The 24,506-nt window shown below is 43.0% G+C and overlaps 4 protein-coding genes across 6 annotated transcripts in view; 1 reads left to right on the top strand and 3 right to left on the bottom strand.

Annotated features, from left to right (window-relative positions):
* Positions 1-18: 18 nt before the first annotated feature.
* MFS10 (major facilitator superfamily transporter 10) lies at positions 19-3,467 on the top strand. The gene is made up of 2 exons (XM_018108204.3): positions 19-589; positions 659-3,467. Exons 1-2 carry the CDS (start codon positions 403-405, stop codon positions 2,215-2,217), a joined length of 1,746 nt encoding a protein of 581 aa, XP_017963693.1. The 5' UTR covers positions 19-402; the 3' UTR covers positions 2,218-3,467.
* A 1,427-nt stretch (positions 3,468-4,894) lies between these two features.
* Positions 4,895-21,908, bottom strand: Nep1 (M13 family metallopeptidase neprilysin 1). 3 transcript variants are annotated; one of them, XM_089263136.1, is made up of 9 exons: positions 21,765-21,908; positions 15,560-16,246; positions 11,184-11,252; positions 8,215-8,342; positions 8,021-8,138; positions 6,019-7,025; positions 5,789-5,951; positions 5,397-5,713; positions 4,895-5,337 (listed from the first exon to the last, which is right to left on the bottom strand). In XM_089263136.1, the coding sequence occupies exons 2-9, from the start codon at positions 16,140-16,142 to the stop codon at positions 5,065-5,067; spliced, it is 2,658 nt and encodes an 885-aa protein (XP_089119262.1). In that variant the 5' UTR covers positions 16,143-16,246; positions 21,765-21,908; the 3' UTR covers positions 4,895-5,064. The 3 variants fall into 3 exon arrangements, with proteins under 3 accessions (XP_089119262.1, XP_089119261.1, XP_089119263.1); XM_089263135.1 differs by lacking the exon at positions 21,765-21,908 and adding an exon at positions 20,009-20,389; XM_089263137.1 differs by lacking the exon at positions 21,765-21,908 and adding an exon at positions 20,114-20,389.
* Positions 19,490-24,506, bottom strand: part of LOC108656283 (immediate early response 3-interacting protein 1) — a 98,214-nt gene continuing 93,197 nt past the window's right edge. The window contains exon 3 of the transcript XR_016197276.1: positions 19,490-19,505. The gene's annotated coding sequence lies outside the window, so the exon portion shown is untranslated. The remainder of the gene's footprint in view (positions 19,506-24,506) is intronic.
* Positions 21,903-24,367, bottom strand: LOC108658117 (uncharacterized). The gene is made up of 6 exons (XM_030390074.2): positions 24,203-24,367; positions 23,588-24,135; positions 23,138-23,533; positions 22,848-23,078; positions 22,604-22,650; positions 21,903-22,374 (listed from the first exon to the last, which is right to left on the bottom strand). Exons 1-6 carry the CDS (start codon positions 24,204-24,206, stop codon positions 22,326-22,328), a joined length of 1,275 nt encoding a protein of 424 aa, XP_030245934.2. The 5' UTR covers positions 24,207-24,367; the 3' UTR covers positions 21,903-22,325.

The raw sequence follows: 24,506 nt of genomic DNA, 5'->3' as shown, positions 1-24,506 counted from the left end.
ATATATCGTTTTTATTGTGTTTAGATTTAGTTGTTGCTTTTGCTTTGCTTTGGCTTTGCTGCTGTTGCTGCTGCTGCTGCTGCTGCTGCTGGTGGCCAAACGGTTCAGTCGCTGCCAGCCGCAGCTGTTGGTGAGTTGTCTTTGGCCCTGGCTGTATGTGTTTAATTGTTGTTGTTGCTGGTGCTGGTGTTGGAGCTGCTGCTTCTGCTGCTGCTGCCGTTGGAAAAGAAAAACGGAAAAGAGAAAATGTGCTGGCAATTGCACAAGAATAAATAACAGCAGCGCGTCAAAGAAAAACACCAAACATTTCAAGGCGATTATTATTATTGGAATTAGTTTTTGGAAAACTCAACAACAACAACTGCGACAAGAACAACAACAACATTAGAAGCTGAAGCAGAAATGCCGCCGCATCGCTGGACAGACGAAACGCGTGACGCCACCTGCTACTATGACAATGTGGCAACAGCAGCAGCTGGTGGCGCCTCCGATGCGGATGACGATGACACCGAAGTGGATGACGAGCGTCAAGCGCTCTGCGATGCCGATGCCGATGTCGATGCCGACGGCGATCGTCCGCTGATACGAGGTAAATCCAATTGGCATAGCCATAGCCCAGTCATATTGGACTCCGATTCATCATTTTGTGCCTTTCTAGCTGCCCAGACGGATCACAGCAGCGGCCTGCTGCAGTCGCGTCACATCTTCGGGCTGATGGGCTTCCTGGGCTTCGCTGTTGTCTATGCCATGCGCGTGAATCTATCGGTGGCCATTGTGGCCATGGTCAACCAAACGGCCATTCCGCACAGCAATAGCTCCGTGTTGGCCAACGATACGTGCCCGATGCCGCCGGCTCCGACGCCGAATGGCTCCTTCTGGCAGTCCCTGTCCACGCCCGCCGAGGGCGAGTTCGTGTGGGATGAGGCGACGCAGGGCCTGGTGCTGGGCAGCTTCTTCTACGGCTATGTGCTGACCCAGGTGCCCGGTGGCCGCATGGCCGAGCTGGTCGGCGGCAAACGCATCTACGGCTACGGCGTGCTCATCACGGCGATATTCACGCTGTTGACCCCGCTGGCTGCCCACTGGAACCTGCCGCTGCTGGTGCTGGTGCGCGTCCTGGAGGGCATGGGCGAGGGCGTCACCTATCCCGCCATGCACGCGATGCTCGCCCACTGGATACCGCCGCTGGAGCGCAACAAGTTCGCCGCCGTCGTCTATGCCGGCTCCAACATTGGCACCGTCATCTCCATGCCGCTGACCGGCTGGCTCTGCTCGCAGAGGTTCCTGGGCGGCTGGCCGTCGGCGTTCTACATCTTCGGGCTGCTGGGCCTGGTGTGGTTCGTCTGCTGGATGTACCTGGTGTACGACCGGCCCAGCGAGCATCCGCGCATCTCGCGCAAGGAGCGCGCCTACATCGAACGCTCGCTGCAGCACGCACAGCAGGCGCAGCAGCAGCACCACCACCAGCAGCAGCTGGTGCCGGACGAGGATGAGCACGATGAGCCAGAGCCGGTTGCCATTGAGGAGGATGCGATACCCTGGCGCTCGCTGCTCGGCAGCGTTCCACTGTGGGCCATTCTGCTGACGCAGTGCGGCCAGAGCTGGGCCTTCTACACGCAGCTGACGGAGCTGCCCACCTACATGAGCAACATCCTCCACTTTGACATCCAGTCGAATGCCCTGCTCAATGCCGTGCCCTATCTGACCGCCTGGTTCGTGGGCATCGCCTGCTCCGCCCTGGCGGACTGGATGCTCGCCCGCCGCTACATCTCCCTGCTGAACTCGTACAAGCTGTGGAACAGCATCGCCTCGGTGGTGCCCTCGCTGGGCCTGATTGGCATCATCTACGTGGGCTGCGACTGGGTCTGGGTCACCTTCATGCTGGCCGGCGTGGGCTCGTTCGGCGGCGCCGTCTACGCGGGCAACCAGATGAATCACATTGCGCTCAGTCCCCGCTATGCGGGCACCATGTACGGCATCACCAACTCCGCGGCGAACATTTGCGGATTCCTCGCGCCGTATGTCATCGGATTGATAATCAACCATCGGGAGACGCTCACCCAGTGGCACATTGTCTTCTGGCTGGCAGCTGGCCTCAATATTGCCGGCAATTTCATTTACCTGATCTTCGCCAGCGCCGATGAGCAGGAATGGTCCCTGACCCAGACACGAGCAGGAGCACGGACCTCACGAGCCACTCGACCTTTGCGCATCTAGCGACGGCTACGCGCGCCCCACAGCTGCACAAAGTCGAATCGTTTTAAATTAGTTAGGGCATAAGCATGTGTGATAATTCCGTGCGGAATAATTTCTTAAGTTCCCCGACAGAGGATGACGATGACGGCACAGTATTTACCCATCCAGTCCGCAGACTCGCTTTCTAAGGTATCCCTGAGCGAACTCTCAGTTCTACTCACTCATTGGAAACTCCTTGCTCACTTCCCGGCTTCCAGCTCAATGTTAACCAAGCTCTTCCAGTCCCTTTCCAATGGCTTACAATGTCCGAAACTCATTTGTTAGATCCACTTCCAGGTTTTCTGTTCCTCTTCCAGCAGCTCGAAATTATCCACACTCTTCCAGCGACTTCCAATCACTTCCAGCTGCAATTTATGCACTTTCCCTTCACTTTCAACGAAAACTTATTGGCTCTAATCAATTTCAGCCGTAATTTGGCCACTTCCAATGGCTTCCAGTATCTTCAAGTCACTTTCCAATCAATTCCCATTTCCACTCAGTAGTTTTTGGCACTTCAAATGACTCTCTTGAGCTCTTCCAATGCCTTCCAGTCGCTGCATTGACTGTGTGCATTTCCAGCCAAACGTTTGACTCTCAAGAGTTGAAGTTCAACGCTATCTAAGCTCTTTGAGTCGAGTATATGCTTCCAAAGATATTTATCTGAGTTTCCATATGGTGCTTCCAGTATCCAGGACATCCAGGACTTTCGTTCCATTCGATATGACTTTCAGTCTATTCGATGGCAGGTTCCATCTTATATCAAATGTAGCTCCAATTGATCCTTAGCCAGGTTAACCAAATGGCTAACAACTATGGTTTCGTCCACTCCATCAATTGTGGAGTGGAAACAGCAACCAGACAAACGGACAGACGGACAGATATCGCTCTTAACAACGGACTGTGTTTTGCTAGATGTTTTTCTTTTATATATACATATATAACAGTACATACCTATACATATACATATACATATATATACTATATATACACAACATAGGCACTAGAGTTGTCCTATAACTATATAGCTTTAGCAACGAAATTTTACGAACTATACATGTACCACATATACAGGATGTATATATATATATATACATTATATATATATTATATATTATATACATTTATGCCTTAAGACTATATAAATTATGTGTACATAGCACCAATGGAGGCATTTTAATGCCTCACATCGATATAAATTATTCAAAAATAAAGTCGCACAAACATATCGTCAATGTGATTGGTACTAGTGATTGCTGATGGGCTAGTCAAGTTGGTAGCACATTTTAGAAAGGGTTTGAAATTGAAGTTAAGTGAATATATATATGCATATATCGTATATATACAGTTGAGTCCCGATCCGTTATTTTTATCGATTTACACAGAAATTCAAATTATCGAGAATGATCCATAGCGAATCGCATAGAATCTTTTCGATTTATACCAATTTTCCATTTGGTGTGGTACAAATTATGGAGACTCTACTGTATGTCTTTCTTTAAAGATATCATACTCATGTATTCCACCTGTAGAATCTTTGCTTCTAAGTATTCTATACCATAATAGCTACATGCATAACACCCTCTACTCTACAGATCTACAAATACTCCAACTATCTTTCCATAGATCGAAGTAGTTTGCCAGGAATTGCAAGTATATCCCTACATAGCGCTACTCACATCACATATTCCACCAGATTTTTAATAAAAGTAAAACTTTTTTACATTTTTTTCGTATATATTTTTTGTCTTTATTAAGTATATTAATAATGCCGCTTTATCATTTTTTCTTTTGTCGGTCACTACCGATAACTAATTACTGGGTACTATGGGGAGTACGGGAGACTCGGGCTTGGGGGCGTTACAATGTTGTTGCGCATTTCTCTTTTTTTTTTTTTGTTTTTTTCATTTGATATGACATTCATATATTACAATAGAAATACATTAGTTATATAGTACACTCACATATATATATATGTATATCTATATATATATTTATATATACTATGTTCGTACTATCGCGCTGTTTATAGTAGTAAGAGTTATAGTTATGATAAAAAAAAAAACAGAAAGTTAAGATCACACAAGAAATAATAATATCGATGGGAAAACAAATAGACGCCCCGCAATACAACATATAGATATATGTATATGTATATATATGTTAGTGCTTTTATATATATATATATGTATGTATATATAAAAATAAGCTTATACAAAACATGAGCGTAATCGGGTGCACTCTCATGAGCATGTTCCTGACTTTGACCTCGAGCGCAGTTGATGATCGTGAATGGGAGCTTGATCATGACTGTGACCATGACCATGGCAATGGTTCAGGCTCGGGCTCGTAACTTTGCCGTAGAAATGGATCATTGGCAAGATGTAATACTCAATTGATGATCGAATGAACCTGGTCAACCTTCTATAACCAAGAATGTTTCGCAATGATGAAAGCGTTGTGATCGCAGCTGGGAACAGGATCATGAACGTGATCATATTGATCATTCCCAAGGGAAACGATCGCAATCATGAGCAGGATTTCGATTCTCAGATCTTCAGATTGCGATTGTGCCAAATCATGATCATAAGACTTTCATTACTTGAACATATTTTGATCAAGGCTCTTAGCGAGATCTTAGCCATGATGACGTATATAACTGAAATCACGATCCACTCGCAAAAGTCCAAGTGGATCCCATCACGATTCAGATCCCATTCCCAATCGCTGACCAAACGCTGTTTGTGATGATGATCATGATGTGATTCGCTCGCGATCCGTTGTCGTCAGGAACATGCTGATGATCGTGTCCTTGGGATTGTGTACTCATGACTACCAGACGCTGCACTTCTTCGCCGGATTCATGGTGGTGCCCACGGCACAGTTGTAGGCGTTCGCAAAGTCCCGTGAATTCGAGAGCGGCCCAAGGACGCGCACAAAGCCGGGCGAATGCACCGAGGAACGGATCTTGGTTAACGCATCCTCCGGCCGCATGCTGCCGCACCAGATCTGTGCATAGTTGAGAAAAAAGAGCTGATCGTGCGTCATATTGAGCGCCGGCAGCTGCTGTTCGCGTCCATTCAGCCTCTCCCACTTCTTGTAGGCCTGCAAAGCAATAATCGGAATGTAAATCAAGATCGCTTCGAGTGGATCGTGCGACTCACTCGAAATGACTGCTTGAGGCCGCCATTGTCGGCGATATTCTCGCCCTGGGTCATGCGCCCGTCCATGAACATGTCCACCTCGTTGATCTTGTAGCGCGAATACTGATCGATGACGCATTGGGTGCGCTCACGGAATGCCTCGATTGTGGCATTGTTCCACCACTGCATCATGTTGCCCTCCTTGTCGAACTGCCGACCCTTGTCATCGAAGCCGTGGGTGATCTCGTGGCCGATCACCACGCCGATGCCGCCATAGTTCAAGGACTTTGGAAAATGCTGGCTATAGAACAGCGGCTGCAAAATCCCAGCCGGAAATACTAAAAGAGACAGAGATCAGTTGAGATCAGTTGAGATCAGTTGAGATCATTTGAGTTGAGGATCATCAGTCGCACCTATATCATTCTTGTTAGGATTGTAGAAGGCATTGACCACGGCGGGCTCTGTGGTCCACTTCTCCTTGTCCACCGGCTGGCGCAGCAAATTGAGCAGCTTCTCCGATTCCCACTGCAGAATGCTGAACACGTTGTCCAGGAAATTGTCCGGCACGATCGTCAGCTGGGATTGTCAGCAACAATGGGAGAGTTGAGTTAGGAGCACAGCTGAAATTGATGCAAATACCTACGTTCACATACTCCTGCTCCAGTTCCGTGACATTGGTGAGCACCTCCGGATAGCCGATGCGTTCGTTCATCGAGTCCGCCTTCTCTTTGGCCACGGCGCGCGTCTCGTCGTCCATCCAGTGGTTCTCGGCGAGCAGCTCATTGAATGCCGCCCGGATGTTGTGTATCATCTCGAGGGCGACCTCTTTGCTGTCCTGATTGAAATTGTCCCGTATGAATAGAGCGCCCACGGCCACGCCCAGCTTCTTGTTGGTCCACTCGACGCACTGGGACCAGCGCGTCCGCTCCGACTGTATGCCCAGCAGGATCTTGCGGAACTCCACGCGCTCCCGCTGATACTCGTCGATCATGTGCGTCATCAGGGACATGACCAGGCGCCAGAGCATATAGTTGTGGACGACGCGCAGCTCCGTCTCGCGCAATATGCGACCCATTTCGGTCAGGTAGACCAGGCCGTAGGTCACCAGCGGCTCATTGGCGTCCAGCTGAATGCCCGGACCGACGGCCGTCTGCAGATACTCCGTCCAGTTTAGCTCCGGCACTCGCTCCTGCAGCTCCGGCAGCGTCAGCTTACGGTAAACGGCGCTCGTGTCGTGCCGATCCGCCTCCGCCAGCGACACATTCACCAGCTCCGTCTCGAACTGAATCACCTGGCGCAGCTCGTCGGCCGCCGTGGCCGGATCGGCGCCCAGGAGCAACGAGATCTGGGTCATGTACTTGTGGTACGCCTGGCGATCGTTCTCGCTGTTCGGCTTCAGATAGTAGTCGCGCGAGGGCAGCGCGTACTGCAGCTGATCCATCTGGATAATGTTCACGGAGCTGTTCTTATCGTCGGCGCCCACGTACAGCTCGATCATCACCGATTCGCTATAGTTGAATCGCAGCTGGCCCATCACCTGCTCCACGCTCAAGTTCGCCGGCGGCTGCCAGTCGCGCTCGATCACGGGCCAGCCGCCCAGGGAGCGCAACACCCTCTTGAGGCGGCCGACGCCAACCTTGCGTATCTGAGCTGGAAGTACGAATAGGTATAGCGATTAGATACCCTGGAAAATGCATTCTATGGCACTCCTAACAGTCATCTATGATCTATGGCGTAACTCGTTTAGCCTATATTTATATTGTGAGCTAAGCTCATTATCGATAACAGCTAAGCCAATGATCGATAACAGCGTGATGGCAGTTTGATGTTATCAAATCTGCTACTTGAGCTGATGGCGATATCTTGAATTCACCATGATTGACCATTAGTAGGTCAAAGCGCGACGAATGAGCTATCGATCACGAATAAGTTGGACAGTTATCGGTATCGATTATTTTTAGATCAGCTTCAATATGATAAACAGTTCAATTTTTGCACATAAATATATACATATATATGTGTGGATAGCTTGATGGTATAACAAAAACTTATCGATATCGATAAGTTTTGGAAAGTATAGATGTATATGAATATACATCATTCATATATAGAAAAATTTATATTCCACAAGAAATGCACTAATTACTTGAGATATTCATAAAAATGTATCGATAGAGATCCATTGAAAGTTATCGATAATTTATAAGATTGTTAAAGTGGTGAATTGAACATGATCTCACATTTTTATGATACAGTTTGCATCGCAATATACTTGAGATGCTTATCGATAAATATGCATGACAAGGAAATCTAGATGTTATCGATAATATAACAAATTAGTTTTCGGCTAGTCAATAATTATATTCGATTAGTCAATAATTATATTCAAGTTATACTAACTGCTAACATTATTACTGTTTTTTATCGATAAAGTGAACTAGAAAGTTATCGATAACATAAAAATACATTTATTTCTGATTCATGCATCAAATGTAGCTTAATTATCGATATTTATAGGTTTTTAAGGACACACGCTCAGTCAGTAAAATTGGATTTGAAAATGTTTAAGGATTCCCTCAGCTATAGGGAAGGTATATATGTATATGTATATATATATGTATTTATATGTACATATATCTACTCACGCAGATCCATGCAGCTCTTGAAGAATGCCTTCGCCTTGACCGTGGCCGCATTGTCGTGCTCATCGACTGGTTCCTCCAGAACGCCACGCAGCACCAGCTGCTGCTGGTCGGAGAGCACCTGTGTGTGTGTGTGTGTGTGTCGTTCAATCTCGATTAGAGTTCAATTACATCCTGCACTGCCGAGCGGAACTCACCTCAAAGGTGCTGATCGAGCTGCGATCCTCTGGTATGGGATGCATCTTGTTCCAGGTGCCGCATGCAAATTGAAAGAAATCATCGCACGGATCCGCCGTTAGGTCCATGGCGGACAGCAGTGAAGCAGCTGCGGAAAGTATTCCAAGCAAACGCACAACAGCAATAACAATCATAAATCAAGCCAAAAGTCTGGGAAATAGTTCAGCTGGGCGTGTTATTGAAATTCCTGGTCATAATTCATGTGCGCTTCGATCAGAGAAAAGCGTCGAATGGAGCTAATTGAATGCACAACTTTTTATCGAAGCCCTAATCGCCAACCATTAATACCCTGTAGAACTAGGCAGAGGGCGGGTGTGCCGGGGTGTGCCTCGCTTGAGGGTGTCTTGGAGATGTATTGCAACAGTTAGAGAGAGATAGGACGGAAGTGAGGGTGAGATAACGAAAGAGTTGGATGACATAGGGAGGGAGAAGGAAAGAGAGAGAGAGAGAGAGAGAGAAGAGAGAGAGGGAGAGAGAAGAGAGAGACAGAGAGAGAGATAGAGGTAGAGAGAGAGAGATAGAGGTAAAGAGAGAGAGATAGAGAGAGAGAGAGAGAGAGAGAGAGATAGAGACAGAGAGAGCGAGAGAGATAGAGGTAGAGAGAGAGAGACAGAGAGAGAGAGATAGAGGTAGAGAGAGAGAGAGAGAGAGAGAGAGAGAGAGAGCGAGAGAGATAGAGGTAGAGAGAGAGAGAGAAGAGATAGATAGAGGTAGACACAGTCTCTTTTCGTTGCCTGCTCAGCTCAAGTACGCATTCATAGGGCGATATGTCGTCAAACTAAACAGTTGCAGTTTACAGGGTATCATACGAGTCGCTACACTCATGGCTCTGCATTCTCATTGCTGTGTGACAGCAATTATCGCCCATAACTTTGGCCATTGTCTGACTTTGAGCTGAAAACTTTGTTTCAACGCCTTGCATGGGAGCTCGAGAGTCCTTGCGCTTAACTGGGAGAATAGAGAGCGGGACGGGGTGGGGGCGTGGTTTGTTTGAAAGCGTCTGCATGAAAGAGATAGACCATAAATCAGACAGCGCCAGCTTTGCTCAATGAAACATATTGAAAAGTTTTGTTTGCTTGGCGATAATTATTAAGAATTTGCTTTCAGCTAATTGAAAGAGTTGCAAGTGAAGCCAGTGCTCAGCTATCAGATACCCTGTAAACTATGCATTGAGCTGGGATTTACGATTTGTCTAGATTTTTTTCACTCCAGGAATGTTTAAGAAATGAATGTTTTACATAGCATATACATGTACATATGTATATAGTTATAGTCTTGGTATTTCATTGAGAGGGTGCATAGAAGAGGTTTCTCTATATACATTATATATTATACGATAGCAGATACTTGCAGTTCGTTTTGAGTTCTGTTCCGGAATGTTTATATGTTCAATGAGTGGTCCTTGAGTGGGTATATTTGTACATTCGAATGCTCATTGGGCCTTAAGCTGGCACTTGGAGGAGAAAGTCTCTACACTGGAGCTCCCTCACTGCGGGCCAGTCTATATATAAGCCAACGATCGTACTACAGCACTCATATAAGGTTGAGAGTTATGGAAATACAGCGACACATTGTCACAATGTTCATGGGCGTAATACTCTAGCTCTATTTGGGCATATGCCCATCGTATTGTAGGGTATACAATATCTGATGTCATATCTGATGGTCATATATGATTGTATGTACTGCAATATGATGAGCATATGCTCCATTATCGCCTTGAATTTCTTGAAATATCTTTGCTTCGCAATTTTCCCAGTTTTTAGCTTCAGATGAGCCTAGGCTCGCCTAGAGATTGCAATCTATATGGCTAGAACTGCTCTCTTTAACACTCAGTTGTAGTAGGAGTCATTTACTTGAGCCTCATTAAAGTTGCCTGGATTCGAGTTATGTAGAGCCTTATAGAGCTTTAAGGATCTAATCCGATTTGATTTTGTTAACTCATTCTGGTAACTTATTGAGTCTACTTCTAGGCGATCTCATTGCGTAAAGAATCTTTGATCTTTACTAAAGATCATAGGCTGGAAGGCTGTTATAAATTATGAGTGTACAAGCTATATCGCAAGCCCATATACCCGCTCTTGGCACTGGCTGAGCGAGCATATGGCTTAGACACAGATGCGTGCATGACTCATCTTAGCTGGCTAACACGTTCAAGAGGCAAGAAATTTTATAGTATGCAACTAGAATATGACAAAAATCTGCCCTCTCTGTCTCTATATATATCTCCCTCTCTCTCTTTCTCGCTCTCGCTCTCTCCCTTGTCTAGTTTTATCAGGCAGCTAAAAGTTAAAGTTCGCATCAAAAATTTTGTGGCTGCGCCTGTTGCGTATTGGCCATAAAAACAAGCGCATATAATTAATGAAAGAGATGGAACAAGAGCGAGAGAGATGGAGATAGGGAGAGAGTGAAGGATTATTGTTGCCACATTTGGCGGCAAATGAGCTGTGGCATATGGGGCAAGACAAGACGCGGCCAAATGTGCTTGGGCTCTACATTAACTATTCCAAGACGATTATGCATTTGTTATGCATGCATGCGATGCGGCATGCGGCATGCGGCATGCGGCATGCGGCATGCGGCATGCCACCGAGCACCAAATGTCACATTCCCAGCAATGGCCCATAAAAAGGTCGTTAAACGTTGCCGCCTTTGACAACTTGTCAGTTGGCAAATGCAACCACTCGAACGTCTCGAACCACTTGAAGCCCACTTGATGCCCACTCCACCACCCGCCGCCGCCGCCGCCGCCGTCTCCTGCTGCCCCGCGAGATCCTATATTATCCGCACTTAGCCACAATAATTGCTAATTAATAATTGAGAGGTGCATGCATTCCATCTACCGAGGTACTACCACACACACACCCCCTCTCCCTCCCCCCCTTCCTCCCATCGCCCCCCGCCTGGCACCTGTCACCTGTTCACTCACCTGTTCGCACGCATTCCTGTGTCATGCAGATGTTGTTGTGAGTGCCATCCAGGTTAAAGCTGCCATCGCCTGTAATTAGAGAGACATTTCAACTGAGTTCACACACACAGATATATACAAACACACACACACACACACATACACACAGACTCGCGTCGATTTAAAAACCACTCAAGTAAATTAAATTTGAATTTTACATTTAAAATGATTTTGCACTGAGTAGAGTCCAAGTGCAAGCGGCACGACTAATAAATACCCTGGGAAAAAGTACAAAATGGCACAAACCAATTGATGGCTGGACTAACTGAATGCTTGTCAAGGCAGAAGACGCCTAAAGCACAAGCAGATCTAGGATTTATATGGAAAACTACGAGTGAACGACTAGTAAATACCCTGGAAAGTGTGCTAAGAGCAAAATATAATTGTACTGCACCAGTGATTGCTATGATTTAAAGCACTTCTAGTATCATATATATTTAATGATTGAAAAATATTGACTACTTGATACCCTATAAAAAAATTGACGCTGATGGATTGATTGACTGATGGGATCTGAAAAGGCTATATAAAAGATTGAAAGCACATGCAATGATGGCCCTGACATTGTATTACTAAAGAAAACTTACAAGATGTTGACTAGTTGATACCCTATACGAAACATGAATTCACTAAATTATAGACTGATTGATTGATTGAAGAAGTAGTTGAATATTATAATGGCCGAAATCCTGTCTAGCGACTAGAACATACCTTATAATAGAACATTGGCTCATACAAACTGACTGGCTAAATATTAAAATTGATTCAACTATGAACAGTTTCAAAAAATGATTGATTGATTGATTGTTTCTATTGACTCTGCAAAGTCAAATGAGAAATTCTCCTCATTATGGTTTTTAGCGTTTCCTTAGAGGAAAGGACTAAATGATTGACTGCCTGACAGATTGATGGGCCAACTCCACAGCTTGGCTAACAAAAATGGAATTGATTGATTGATTGAACAAGAATTGAAAACGATTTTTAGCCCTTACGATTTCCGAGCACTCACTCTATTGACTTGCTCTACAAATTCTGTGTAAACTCTTGTATTTTGCTAACCTAGATGATTGCTAGATATACCAGTACACCTGTTCTATCTCTTTGCCTTCTGTTCCCTTAATTTAGCTGTCATTTTACTGTGAATGAAGGGAACGACAGCGTTTTAGCGATTGTGTCAACATTGCGGTCGATAGCTCATCGATTGGCGTTTGGACACACGCCACATGTTGCACGAGTCCATTTAATTATTGGCGAAATTAAATAGCCCAATGACTGAACGACAAGTCCCTAACTTTCCCCTACCCCAAAGCACTTTATATTTTGGTAGTGCTCATATCAAATTGGTATTTGCTGTGATATATTGCCTATTCACAGCTTTTACATTGAGGTACTATAAATCTGGTAGTCAACCAAAGAGAATGCTCTACTTTCTCATGCCTAGGCTTTGCTTCTGGATGCGTTAGTATGAGATTGCTTATCCCTAACTCGCCTCTACCTCCCCATTTATCGTTCTGGTTAGGTTCCTTCCTTTCCACAGCTCTTAGTGAATCTCCTATCTCTGTTTCCTTTACAATTTTTTGCATCTTTTTGGTAGGTGCCTTTCAGCGTCTTTCCTTAGCTTCCTAAGAGCCTTAGATAGGTCTCCCTATGCCTGCTTCGCTTTATCTCTCATTCGTAGCTGATCTGATTTCGCTTTATCGAGCACTTTCTGCTTTCCTTAGCTCGAATTTTATCCGTTCTACCCCATGACCCTACCCAGGCACCCCCCTTTCCCTTCCACTTGTCACTCTAGCTTGTCTTGCCCTCCAGCTGACGCTGTACACGGACTTTGAGAACTTCCGACCCATCATCGAATAGGTTGAGGCTAATTGCTAGCCATCAACGTCTAGGCACTAGGTAAAGGACTTAGCCTAGGTAGGACTAGCAATGTCCTTCTAACCTTACTTACTCATATACCATATTAAAGTGTCTAAATGCTCTATATATATGTACATATGTATGTATATGTGTATGTATACATAGACTATAAAGTCTCATAATAATCAATTACTTCCAGCAATAATAACCAGAGCGGAGCCCGTCTAGGGGTAGAGCTCTACGCTTGGCCTAACTGACATCAAGTATTTATAGAAATTGTTGTTTATTTTTATCGAAAAAAAAAAGAGGTAATGTGTGTGTGTGTGTATAGGGCTTTGATGCTGGTCAAAGTAAAAATGAAAAAAAAAAAAAATTTTTATATATATTACGAAAAAGATGAATGAATATTTTTGTTATTTTGGCGCTAAAACGCACGTTTTACAACACACAAGTGTGTGCGTGTGTGTGTGTGTGTGCCATTCAATAAGGGCGCACAAGCAGGACACAAACACACACACACACACATACACACACACACACTCATATAGAGCCAGAAATCGATTACAACAAATTCATAGGCGAATTGATTGGTTTTCTGTCCAAAATGAAAAAAATGAAAAAAAAAAATACATTGAGCGAGTGTTGCTTAATGTTCTAGATAAAAAGCCGCCTAGCTGATGGGCGTGGTCAACAGGTCTGGCACCTTCAAGCACGGCTAAGCAATGCGGATCGTATGTAATTTCATTGTTAAACTGAAAATGCTTTAGCCACAAAAGCCAACTCAACTCAAGTTGGTGTCAATGTTGTTGTTGTTGTTGTTGTTGTTGTTGTTGTTGCTGGTTGTTGTTGTTGTTGTTGTTGCCTGTTGTTTGACATATTTTGTAATTGAATTTCGAAACGCGCGCGGAAATGAAAGGCGCCTACAGCAAACTGGGCGATGGCTTGGGTTGGCTGGCTATTGCTGCTGCTCCTGCTACTCCTGCCGCTCCTGCTACTGCTGCTGCTGTTGCTGCTGCTGCTGGCATTTGTAACCACAGCCAAAGCCCCAAACTCCAAGCGGCAGCCTGTTGCTGCCTTTTGCCTGCTGCCTGTTGCTGCGTCCTGTTAAAAGGAAATTGGAAAAACTCAACCCTGCGCGGAGCATTTCGCATTGCTCATGAAACTGGGCACACTCACACACACACACACACGTATAATACATAAATAGAGCTATACCACATCTGGAGAAAGTCTATGAACTATATGTGCAGCAGTACTGCCTTCTCCTCCTCCTCCTCCTCTGATTTCAGTTGTCAATTCGACTTCATCTTTCTATATGTACATCCAAAATATACCATAATTTAGATAGTCTAATTGTTCTTTAACGTATTATATAGTCGAGCTGTACTATCTCATAAGAATTATAGACGTAATATGCTTTAACAAATGCTCTAAAGCTAATTTCCCGAGTATTAATATATAACTACATAGATATAGCATTACATCTATAGAAATGACCCTATATACAGCCTATATATATCATATATATGTCCAATTCGCTTCATATATGTATATTATACTCCATCATATTTCTTTTCATATATTCCATTATATTATATACATTATATACATATATATATATTATATACATATATATATTCTATGTATTATATACATATATATGTTATATATATTATATACATATATATGATTACGATAAGCACATCTATATCTATATGCATATCCTCCATCCCATAAGCTCTTCATATAGTAACTTTCATAAGCCTTAATCTTCAATCTCATCAGCTTTAGACCAGCTCTACATAAATTACTTTCCTAAACTGTTTGGAGTGATATTCTCTATATATGCATACCATCATATAATCTGTGTTCTACGCTCTACTTTTGACTTCTTTATGTATATGATGACTTATTTTGTCAGTCCTATATTTACCTATCTATTACATCAAATACTTGGTATACCTTAGCCTCTGTCTAGTTTCCTTATGCTCTAGTATAACTATCTCTTAGTATAACTCAATATTATCTCCATGTATCAAAGTTATCTATGCATATCTACAATATTATGTCACTTGACTGCCTTAGGTTATATAGAGAAGACTTCGTTTTACGTATTATTACTATGTATGTATTATATACCAACTGAATACCAACTTATATAGAGTTATAACTCTACTATGTAGCTCTATATACCCTATATACATGCCCTATATCATATATGTACACCTCCTCTGTCATATATTCCATATGACATCATTCTAGCTATATCAACTAATTTATCTTCACTTCTCTTCCAGCTCTGACAAGAGTTAGAGTATTCCAGCTTCGATATACATATATGTATCTTTACCATTCACACCATTCTCTCCCTCTCCCTCTCCCTCTCCCTCTCTCACACGACAAGTGACAACGGATGCGCCGTTGATTGCCTGGTGACCCAATTCCGATCCGTTCGCATTGTTCATTTCGCTTTGGCTCACCTGCATCCTGTGGCCCGCTGCGCGGATGGAGCTGGCATCGCTGATGGACGCTGGCAAAGTAGATGGCCAGGGCACCGATGGCCGCGCCCAGCACGGTGAAGGCGATGGCCAGGATCAGTAGACGGCGCCGATGCTGCGCCTCCTTCAGCAGCAGCCAGTCGCTGGCAACGGCTGGAGCTGAGGCAGCCGGAGCCGTACCGGAGGCGGAACCAGGAGCTGCTCCCACAGCTACAGCCGGCGCATTGCGCTGCAAGGCGCTGCCCACGGCGCCACTGCCATCGGGACTTAGGAAAACCACCGTTGGTAGCTTAAGTTGTTGCTGTGGTGGCGGCAACTGTTGCTGCTGCTGCTGATGTTGCTGCTGTGCTGGCAACAGTTGCGGCAACTGTGGCAGCTGCTGGCCGAGCAGCGGCGAGACCGCCGTCGAGCTGAGATCCTCGTGCGCGTTCGCCTGCAGGTAGCCATTGTTGAGATTGGGCCGCTCGTTGTTTGGCTTCGTGGGCGCTTTGCCAGCGGTGGGCGTGGTGGTTAGCATATCGCACAGCCCTACCCTGCCCTGCCCTGCCCGACTGCCCGACTCCATGCGAGTGTCCGCCTTCCTATCTGATTACGATTTACGCGTCGCACCTGTCCGCGGCGCGGCCTTTAATCCCCTCAAGACTCACAGCAGCAACTGCGATGTCGGCACTAAAACGAGACCGAAACGAAAGAGATATAGGTATAGCAATAGAAATCGCAATCGAAATGAAAATCGAAAGCAAAGGCAAGAGAAAACCAAAAAAAAATCGATCTATCAGCGATCGATATCAAATCGATTTCGAAGCAGAAAACTGTCTGCAGGGTATCTGGGTTGGGTGTACATCTATTCCTGCAGTATTCAGTTTATCTACTTCATCTTACCAACCCAATTCATACAAAAAATGCAGCTCTACAGGGTAGGCTTTAGTCGTGCATAGTCTTAAGTGAAGTAGACTACATGTGGAAGACTATATTGAGGAAATCGAGTAAGAGAGAGAAACATTTACGGAATAAGAAATTGTTTAAGGATTCCAGGGAATAGTTTAGGGATTACAGGGTATCTGTGTTTGGTCAAACCTCCCTATAGAAACCCAACCACACAAGAATGTTGGAAGTTGGCCTATGCCGACATTAGTTTCAATTTAACTCCGGGGTATCTATAAACTCTTATCAAAAATATTTCTCATTTCTATGCCTAATCATTTTATTACGCATTTTTCTGTACTTTACAGGGTATATATGAGTTGTGCATACTCCACAAAGCCCAAAAAATTAAAAAAGATTCTTTAATATGAACTGATTAATGATTCTCAATACACTACGAGGTATCTGTTATTTGTGCATACCTCGCAGCGGCAGTAAACTATTTGCCAATCAGCATTTACGGGGTATCTTGTAGTCATGCATGTGCGCACAATACAGCCAGCTTCAGTGCAAATGTATCGAAAGTGATTTTCGATAAGTTTTTATTGCCCGATAAATAATAAATGAGCACACGCCACAAATTTACAGGGTATCTAAATGTAAATAATGAAGTGCACGCCACATATAAGGAAATTCGAAATTATTTAGAATATTTTCTCCGCGTAAAAGTCAATTTTTCGCCACATGGAACACGAAATTGAAACAGTAATTATGCGAGAATACCCCTAAGCGATTATTAATCAATGCGAAACTAATTCAAGTAACCAGAACTTGCCGGTGGATCACTTCCTTCTCGGCACGTAGACGCGGCTATCCGAATAGCTAAGCCAATAATTATAGTTTTAATTGTGGTTGTAAAGTTTTGACCAGTTAATGAGCTATACGAGACGCGAATAGATTTATGACGCGAAAGAAAATCTGTAAATTGTGAGTTCGTTTACTAAATATCATTCATAAAATTGTAATATGTGTGACTTCCATTTGCCCTTGGCCACATTGGAGCGATTCGCAAGCATGTGTGTGTGTGTGAGTATTGAAAGCTGTAGTAGGCTAGCTAATACCCTGTTGCTGCTGTTTTAAGGTAAATTAGTTATTTTTTTCCATTGTGCATGATCTCTAAATATACCTGATATTATATCTATATATAATATGTGCATAATACGTCAAACAAAAGTTATCCATATAAAATAAAGATTATTTTAGTAAAATAATTGTATAAAATTGATGAAAAATATGCGAATGATTTGATAGATGGGCATATGAAGCGATACATATGTGTATAGATAGACAAATACAAAGATACATAAAGAAATAGATAGAGCAGGCTTTAGATAGTATTTAGATATATTGATAGCAGATACATAGATGTAAACATGGATAGACAATGGGATATATGAACATAGCAATACAAAAAAAAAAAAAAATGTATATATATAGATAGATAAACAACATGTAAGAAAACTCTAATCGAGACTGCTCGACTAGGAGTTACCCTGAACCCTCCAATCTGATATTCTTCTCACTCTACACTTTCATTAAAATTTGGAAGCTCTAGCTCTAAAGGTGTAGAAGATATAATAAAATAACTAGCTTTCGATAAGGTTTTTAATCGATAATAAAATATCGGGAGTAGTTATCGAATTTTAGTGATAAACTCAATATGCGCGTGATATACACGAACCCAGGAAAAAAAATTTCAAGTCTCTAGCTCTTATATCTTCTGAGATCGACGCGTTCATACATGCGGACGGACGGACGGACAGACAGACGGACAGGGCTAAATCGACTCAGCTTGTCGCCCTGATCAAAAATATATATACTTTGTGGGGTCTGCCACGCCTCCTTCTGCCTGTTACATACATTTCAACAAAACCATTATACCCTGATTTCCCATTTTCAATGGGTTCAGGGTATAAAAATAGATAAATGAATGCAAATGGTGAATAGATAAGGAAATACAGTTGCATCAATATTTATTTTGATCTATCTATTAATATGCACGGATTGTTAAATAGATAACAGATACAGATACAGATACAGATACAGATACAGATACAGATATAGATACAGATACAGATACAGATACAGATACAGATACAGATACAGATACAAATACAGATACAGATACAGATACAGATACAGATACAGATACAGATACAGATACAGACACAGATACAGATACAGATACAGATACAGATACAGATACAGATACAGATACAGATACAGATACAGATACAGATACAGATACAGATACAGATACAGATACAGATACAGATACAGATACAGATACAGATACAGATACAGATACAGATACAGATACAGATACAGATACAGATACAGATACAGATACAGATACAGATACAGATACAGATACAGATACAGATACAGATACAGATACAGATACAGATACAGATACAGATACAGATACAGATACAGATACAGATACAGATACAGATACAGATACAGATACATTTACAGTGATCGATAAAGAGATCGATACTTTATATATCAACTTTATGAATGATCGATAAATATTAATCTATTCACCTGTCATTCAAATTATTTGCAATCAATTTATCTGCTAAGACATCTTTTATCTGTCCATTTAGAATACTTATAACAGATATATATATAGATATCGATAAAGATCAATTGAGTGTTAGGTATAGCTAAGCTGAGAGACAAAGTATAGATAAACTGAGTGCTATTTAGATAGCCAGACAGACAGATAATATATAGATAGACATTTAGGAAGATGGATGGGCATATTGACAGTTAGATGGCCGTAAATGTGTTTGATTGATGGACGGCCTAGGCTTTGGACAGCTGATAGCTTTGGGATTGTCTCAGCATAAGGTTGCAGCTTTTCATAGCCCTAGGATTATTAATTTATGGTAATCTCATAATTATCATAATAAAGAGTTGTGTTTTAGCAGCTATTTTGAAAGCTTTCGACAACTTTAAAATGCTGATTGAATAGATTCTATTGTTTTTTTTTTTTTTGCTATGGTCAACGCGGCGTATGTGTAATAGTATAATATATTAAAACAAAAACTTTGATGAGCATTAATATGTTAATGGAACTTGATCTAGATGCTTAGAAACAGTAAAGCTAAACTGGATGGATTAGATCATAAGACGAGATTATTGAAAACAAAAATCTTTTAAATATGCCATATACTCCAGATATATACAAATGTACACTAGTGTATGTATGTATTTTTGCTAAACAGCTGTTCCATTGGCGATCAGGGCCAACACGTTTATATACCATATATACGATATTTACGAATGTTTAATTGAGATTTGATTGGATGTGAGAATTTCGCTATATTATTTATTTATTTTTTGTTTTTGCAAACTAGTTCTGCGTGGACCGCAGCTGCGCAGCTAAGCCTTAGGCTCTCAGAGGCTGTGGCAGGCGTGTCAGTTCGATCTCGAGATGTTGCTCATCTTATTACTAAACACATAAGCACAGAAAAACAAAAAACAATCATTCACACTCACACACTTGGACGGGCAACACGATAAAAAAAAATTGTGTTACAGAAAAAAAAATGATTAAAAAATGTAATCAATTTGCATTTTGCATTGTCAAACAAGTTAATTTACATTTTATTACTTTTTTTTTTATTTATATATGTATATATTTTTTTATTGCATTTGCTTTGCAATTGGTTTCGCTGGGTTGCCAATTGGACAGCTCGAGCTAGTTGTGTTTGGCCTGCTATGCGGTTGGTTTTGAACAACAGTTACATTAAAAGTTGCGCGCTCTCTTCTCCGCTCGCTCTGTATTCGTATGGCTTGCGTGTGCTGCCAAACCGCGCGAGGCAACTTCTCGTTACGTACTGAACGTTGCGAGCTGTCCTTTGCTTTTAAGCAGGCGGCCGCCAGCGGCAGCGACGCCAGCGCACACGGTTCGACGCGCGCTAACGGCAAACCCACACACACACACACACAAGTATAGAAAACGGCGAGCACAAAACAAAACGAAAACCATTTAACAGCCGGCCGCATTAAAAGCTCCTTTCTGCTTACACAAGGAAGTGCAGGCACGGCACACGCATACGCACATGTACATATGCACGCATATACAGCGCGCTCGCTTTGACAAGTCTTGAAACTACATATTTCGGCACGTTTCACACACACGCAGATATTGAGCCTTTGCCAGCCTGCCTGTCGCTATGATAAAGTTGGTTGTGTAAAGAGAGAGAGAGAGAGAGAGAGGGAGAGTTGACGGGGGGACAACAATAACAAAATGGAATTGCGCCATTTGTGACGTTCTATCAATCCAACATTTCGCGTTAGCATTATCGCTGCGTGATCAACGTATCATTCTCATTTTGTTTCTTCTTGCTTTTTTCAACATGTTTCGTGTTGTCCATTGGCCAAGCGAAAAGGGCAATAACAAAATTAATTTACCGCCTGCTGGCGATAAGCGATATATGTATGAAAAAAACGTATAGAAATAAACACATGTATTTCGGCACAAATTAATCATACTCAAGAACTCGTATTAGTAAATACTTGAAATGCTACGGACCTTTGAATTGACGGTTCTTAAACATTTTCCTGATATGCTTTTTTGATATGCCCGAAAGTTAATTAAAAAATAAAGCTTTGGAAATTGTTTACATAAATGAGCTTAACACGATTATCTTTTATAATTGATTTTTGTTTGTTTTGTTTTGTTTTGATATATTGAATCTTTTTGCTAGTGCTGGCAGACCGTCATAGTTTTGAGTTTGTTTTGGATAACAACGATAACTATTTGAAAATTCAAATTGTAAATTCATATCTGGCAACGCCTGGTGACGCTTGATGGCATAGCTTAAGGCGTTCAAATTAATGACGACAGCTCGTGTCACGCTGGTCACGACACGTGGTTGCACGCTCCGCCCCAAAACCGGGCTTTTAAGCCAATGACTTAAGATATTTTCGCCGTTATCAAAAGACAGCGACGGCGGCGATAAGGGCGGCTACGCCTAATAACGTTAATGCCATGCATAAACAACTGTCATTTATCGATCAGTGATTCGCTCAGCGCAGCGCAATTTAAGCTGCCCGCCGCATACGCACATTCGCCGCCGATAGCCAACAGGTGGCGTGCCACTACGCACTAAAGACTCAAGAAATTGCTTTGCCTTTGCGTGCGAATATCAAACAAATTGTGTGTGTGTGTGTGTGTACGAGAAGGATTATATCTAGCTGTTGGACGGTGGAAGCGGTGGGTGTGCTGAAACCGTTAGCTAAGCATTACCTTTGATTAGTTTTTGGCGCTATAAACCAACAGCACGCGCGGCGGCGCATTTTCCGGCGCCATATGCTAGGCCAAAAAAAAAAAACAATAAATAAATAAATAAAATTTTAGGATAACCGTAGAGTCGAGCACAATTGATTCAACAATATCTTTTGCACAGCAACTTTCTATTTATACAATTATTTTATTTCTCAAATTTATTTATTTATTTAAAATCAAATTGTTTATCCGTCACTTTGCTTGGCCGAAACGCGACTAAAAACTACAAAATTTCTGTCGCCGCCAAACCAAACCAAAAATGCCGAAAACCCGCCTAGGCCTGACCCCCCCCCCCCCCCACCAATTTATGGGAGGTCTGAAGCTTTTCGGCCCTAACCCCACATGCAACAGAAATAAATAAATAATGAAAAGCTTTCGCACACTTGTTGAACATCATGAACTTAACTAGGAAACTAAATTGGCCTTAGTAACAAATGCAACAACAAATGCAAATAAAATACTTAATTAGTTAGTTAGTTATAACTGTAATTTCTTAATAAATAGAATGTTTTGGTTGTTCAGTTAGCTGCTCGATTGAGATCCGGTGTCAAACACATGCGTGGAACGACAGCTGCAAGAGACAGGAAAACGAGAACAGAATACAAGTAGTGTATGATGGTATGGTATCGCATAACGAATTCTGATGAAAGATTAAGTGACGAAGGACGAGGGAAGCTTGTCGTGTAACGAGTGATCGATTAGCGTGTAACGATTAAAACTCGTTACTAATAGATTTCGCTTATGACACTTTCATCTCCTTTCATTTCTGAATATGTATATATACCGTTGTGTCAACTTACCTTGCTGTCGCTCCACGTAAAATACAAAATACAATAAAACGCTCCATCTGAAAAATAGTTAAGTAACGGTATACATATATGATTTAGTAGTTGCATAGAGTAGGCATAGATAGACATATTCTAATTGTGTCATATACAAATTATTAATACTACGTAGCAAGAGCAGGATATCGAATTCCATATATGGTATACGAATGAATGTTTAACTATAAGAGAGAAAAACTCTCTCTCTCTGTGGACCTACCATCATGATTAAGTTGTTATGTTTACTGGAAATGTGCAAAATGCGCAACAGCTGCATGAAAAAGTTGCGAATCTCGGTGCCGACATCCTGGAGCGAATGTGCGAAACCATTCTGGTGCGTATTGATGATCAATGCGAAGCTGCGGAGCAGCGCAAATATATCCGGCTGGCAGCCATCGACCACCAAGCGCATCCAGTCGACGCGCTTGACCATGTCAAAGGCGAGTGCTAACTGAAATCGAACGCAATTAGAATGGCATACAGATTTGTAGGCATATAGACGTATATTACAATATCTCGTGTGTTTCGTGTGGACAGCTCGAGTCGCGAGATTTTGGCAATCGTGGCCAGCAGGATGGTCAGGGCAATGCGGCGACTAACATCGCTGTCGGCAATTAGCTGCACCAGCGCTCCGTGCATGTCGAGGACACGTTGCATGCGCTCCTTGCCGGCGCCAATGACCAGACGGTCGCATAGACAAATGGCCATATATTCAATGTATTCCGGCTGCAGTTGCGCGGCCAAAGAGCTGACGGCGTGCAGCAGCTCGCAGCGCTGGCCCTGGCTATGGGTGGTGTACAGCTGCTCGTAGTTCTGCATCGCAATGGCCAGGTGATATAGATCCAATAGCTCCTCCAGCTGGACCACATCCAATGCGTCGATCAGCCTAACCAATTGCCTCAAATGCTGAAATGATGCTAGCATTAGCTTGGAATTATACTTTATAATCGCATGACGCACCTGAGCACAGCTCGGGCTGGCAAAGATCAGGGACGCCGGCAGAATCTTGCCGAGCGTCGAGTTCGACAGGAACTGCTGCAGCTGCTGTTGCGTGTAGCCCGTGTCCGCTGCCGGCTGCTGTGGCTCTCCGTTCGACTTGGCCACTTGCATGCAAAAAGCCTTTAGCAGTTTGTATCGCTTCATTGGCAGCGGTTCCATAAGCAGGCTCTTGTTATTGTTATTGTTATTGCTGTTGTTATTCTTAGTATTATAGTTATTGTTATTGCCATTGCTATTGTTATTGTTATTAATTAGCAGCTGCTTTGTTTGACTGCGTTTCACTTGTTTGCTGTCCGGCCTCTTGGCCACTTCCTTTCTTTTCTTAGTCAATTTGGCTTTTGTCGATCGCGTCGATACCATCGAAGTGCTTGGCTGTTCGCTCTGCTCGGCAGTTGCATTGATCCGCTCGTCGAATGCATTTTTACTTTCCAGTTTCGGTTTGATTTGTGCGCGAGTCGTGGACCGCAGTGTTCTTTTGGTGGGAAGTGTTGGCTTCTTAGCAACAGGTACTGTTCGATTCAAAAGTTGAGTTCAGTTCAATTAAGCTTAAATTGGCCAAATTAGGTGTGTACTAACCCATTGTGTTGAGATTTCTTTGAATTTAATTCATTTGATTATATAGTATAGGTATAGGTAAACGCAATTCGAACATCGCAATTGTTGTGACGCGGTTTTTCCATTCGCTCGCATTATATCGACTAATCGAATATATTTCGCAAAGTGCTGCCAGACTGCTAACAGAACGGTCAACTGACTAAGCGAGCGTGCGCAAGTATGTGCCTCTGCGCGCTTGTGTGCGTGCGTATGCGTATGTGTGTGTGTGCCTCTGAGTGTGACTGTCTGTTAGCTGTATCAGCATGTCATAGTATCAATTGCAGCT

Source organism: Drosophila navojoa, chromosome X (genome assembly GCF_054131105.1).
Source record: "Drosophila navojoa isolate 15081-1374.11 chromosome X, UAZ_NAV_1.0, whole genome shotgun sequence".
NCBI classification, from domain to species: Eukaryota; Metazoa; Arthropoda; class Insecta; order Diptera; family Drosophilidae; genus Drosophila; species Drosophila navojoa.
This window is presented reverse-complemented; position numbering and strand designations above follow the sequence as displayed.

What these genes read in the sequence shown, in the direction of transcription:
- MFS10 (XM_018108204.3), top strand. Translation starts at nt 403, where the DNA reads ATGCCGCCGCATCGCTGGACAGACGAAACGCGTGACGCCACCTGCTAC. An exon ending in CGATCGTCCGCTGATACGAG is followed by an intron (nt 590 to 658) that starts GTAAATCCAATT and finishes GTGCCTTTCTAG; the next exon opens with CTGCCCAGACGGATCACAGC.
- Nep1 (XM_089263136.1), bottom strand. Translation starts at nt 16,142, where the DNA reads ATGGAGTCGGGCAGTCGGGCAGGGCAGGGCAGGGTAGGGCTGTGCGAT. An exon ending in ACAGGAATGCGTGCGAACAG is followed by an intron (nt 8,343 to 11,183) that starts GTGAGTGAACAG and finishes TACTTTCCGCAG; the next exon opens with CTGCTTCACTGCTGTCCGCC. An exon ending in TCCTAACAAGAATGATATAG is followed by an intron (nt 5,714 to 5,788) that starts GTGCGACTGATG and finishes TGTCTCTTTTAG; the next exon opens with TATTTCCGGCTGGGATTTTG.
- LOC108658117 (XM_030390074.2), bottom strand. An exon ending in CCAGCCCGAGCTGTGCTCAG is followed by an intron (nt 23,534 to 23,587) that starts GTGCGTCATGCG and finishes GCATCATTTCAG; the next exon opens with CATTTGAGGCAATTGGTTAG. An exon ending in ATAACAACTTAATCATGATG is followed by an intron (nt 22,651 to 22,847) that starts GTAGGTCCACAG and finishes ACTATTTTTCAG; the next exon opens with ATGGAGCGTTTTATTGTATT.